The 2,500-nt window shown below is 31.3% G+C and overlaps 1 protein-coding gene across 1 annotated transcript in view; it reads left to right on the top strand.

Annotated features, from left to right (window-relative positions):
- Rab8 (RAS oncogene family member Rab8) overlaps window positions 1-2,500 on the top strand; it is a 16,843-nt gene that overhangs the window by 6,457 nt on the left and 7,886 nt on the right. Inside the window, exons 3-4 of the mRNA XM_043034062.2 lie at window positions 942-1,026; window positions 2,474-2,500. The exon at window positions 2,474-2,500 is cut by the window's right edge and continues 114 nt beyond it. Of these exons, the coding sequence (XP_042889996.1) occupies window positions 942-1,026; window positions 2,474-2,500 (112 nt within the window). The remainder of the gene's footprint in view (window positions 1-941; window positions 1,027-2,473) is intronic.

Raw genomic sequence — 2,500 nt, 5'->3', positions numbered from 1 at the left:
ATTCCTCCTCCTCATTTCTGTCCTTTTTTTTCTTGTTCATTTGGTGTTACCCAAGTTACTTTTTTTTTCATCTCCTTTCTTTTTTCTGTTTTTTAGGGGGACTTAATGATTTACTGAATAATTTAAGATTTAATGATGTTAAAATTGGTCCTTAATTTGGAAATGGCATTATCCATGTGTTTGGCTTAAATACATAATAAAATTTGTGAAAACACTAATAAACCAAAAGATACAGATGTGAATTGTAGAGTAAAAAAAATAATACTGTTAAATATGAAGATGCCTAAAAAGAACTGTTATATAACCAATAGTAAAATAAAAAGTTGTTGGATATACATACAAAGATTAAATACATATAGCATTAAGAACAATTTAAAAGAACATTAGGATAGAACATTGAATATTAGCATCCATATCCTACCCTCTGTTGCATGAGCAGTGAAACATTAGTTTTTTGTAGCCACATCATTGCTATTATGACTTTCTTATTTTACTTCATATTTGTTTCAAACTAATTTATCAAACACACACACACACACACACATATAGTTGTGACATATGAGGCATTGTGTCTGTGACATGCTCATCGTTTTGTTGAAATGAGCAAACAAGTAACAAAGGTAGAGGGATATAGGTTATACCCCTTGGAAAACACAAGGATACAGGACTTATATATATATATATATATATATATATATATATATATATATATATATATATATATATATATATATATATATATATATATATATATTATATATATATATATATATATATATATATATATATAAATATAATAGTTTAGCAATGCATTACTGGAGTATCTGAAATGAAAGAACAAAGTCACGAGCAGTCTTTCTTCTTCTTCTTCATCTTCTTCTTCTTCTTTACTTGTTTTGTGTCTAGAATCAATGTTGTAATGATATCTTTTGCTTTTTCAGGATAAGGAACATTGAAGAGCATGCATCAGCAGACGTGGAGAAGATGGTCCTGGGCAATAAATGTGACATGAATGACAAGAGACAAGTAAGTAGTGCATATGTGGAGTCTCTCACAAATATCTGACGGAGGAGACGTGCAATCCTTTTGAATATGAATGTGTGCATATGATTATGTCTGCCAAAACAAAGACAGATGCAATTATGTGGATGTAAAGTTTGGAGGCTGATAGGACATGTTTTTCCTGCTAATGACAGTGTTGTGACTCTGAATATGCGTATTGAAGATTACAGAAAGGTCATTTGATTGCTGTTGCCTCGAGTATGTTTAAGATTATTGGAATTCTATTATTTTAGTGATATCAATCCAAGTTGTTATACATTTCAAGAAGGTATGATTCTTAACCCATTCACATCGGTTGACAGCCTATCATGTGGTCGGGAAATATCCCCAGACCTGGGTGACATCCTGAAACATGCTTTTTCTCACCGAGTCCCAGGCGAGGCAGTTGTGACGAGCTAAAATGACAGCACTAGAACGCTAGATTGTTCTTAGATATAATTATTTTTTATGATTTCTTAGATTCTTTTACCTTAGTTTAGGTGTTTGAATGTCATAAAATGTGATATAACATTTTTAAAAATGACGTCACAGAAAACTACGTGATATTGATGATATCATGGTAATATCTGCTTCTGATTGGTTACATAAGATCTGAGTCAAAAGACTATTGTAAAATCAAATGTGACTGGCCAAGAAGAAAAAAAAACAAACTAATGTAATACTATTTCTAATTTGTCAATTACGTGTGATATCCCGTCACGTCACGTCATGGGGGTACTTGTACATAGGTGTGTGTACATGTATGATTATTTATATTTTTCTTTTCATTTTAGAAAAAGATATAAGTATAAAACCTCTTTTTTGATGCCCAACTCAAAAAATGCTTCCACTTTCCATTGGTATCATCACATAGAAGTGAAGAATACCAAATGGTTGTTAGTATCTCTTTGCTAATGTATCATATATAGACTCGTATATCATACCATAAGTCTAGAAAATAATAGAAAACACATCTTAATTAAGATGCCCAGCCCAGGCTGAACATCTTAAGATATGGCCTGTCTTAGAAGGGTTAATAAGAAGAGTTCAAGTATTATATAGTTATTCATACAGGAAAGGTTAATTGTATATTTTGCTCAAAATTTACATTATGGCTTGGATAACAGTTTTCATGTGTTCCAATGAGTATATAATCTCTACTTATAAAGTGAAGGGATGAAAATAGGTATAATCAGTCATGTTAGTGTGTTTTTAATTTCATTTCCAAGTTATGAGGTCATATATGATAAGCATTCGATTTTTGTTCCAACAGTCAAGTATGGGACCCACGAGTATCTTAGTACACAAAGGTTTTACTACATAAAGATATTTAAAGATACAGACCTACTCTTGCATTTGATCAAAGAAGACTTGTTACTGATATAAAACTCAAATTTGAACATCATTTCTGATTATAGTAATGCACTGACAGGTATCTCGAGAACGGGGAGAGCAACTG

This window comes from Penaeus japonicus, unplaced genomic scaffold, assembly GCF_977035675.1.
Source record: "Penaeus japonicus unplaced genomic scaffold, GWHDUDI00000001_assembly GWHDUDI00000024, whole genome shotgun sequence".
NCBI lineage: Eukaryota > Metazoa > Arthropoda > Malacostraca > Decapoda > Penaeidae > Penaeus > Penaeus japonicus.
The sequence above is the reverse complement of the archived record's forward strand: the minus strand, read 5'-3'. Positions and strand labels throughout refer to the sequence as shown.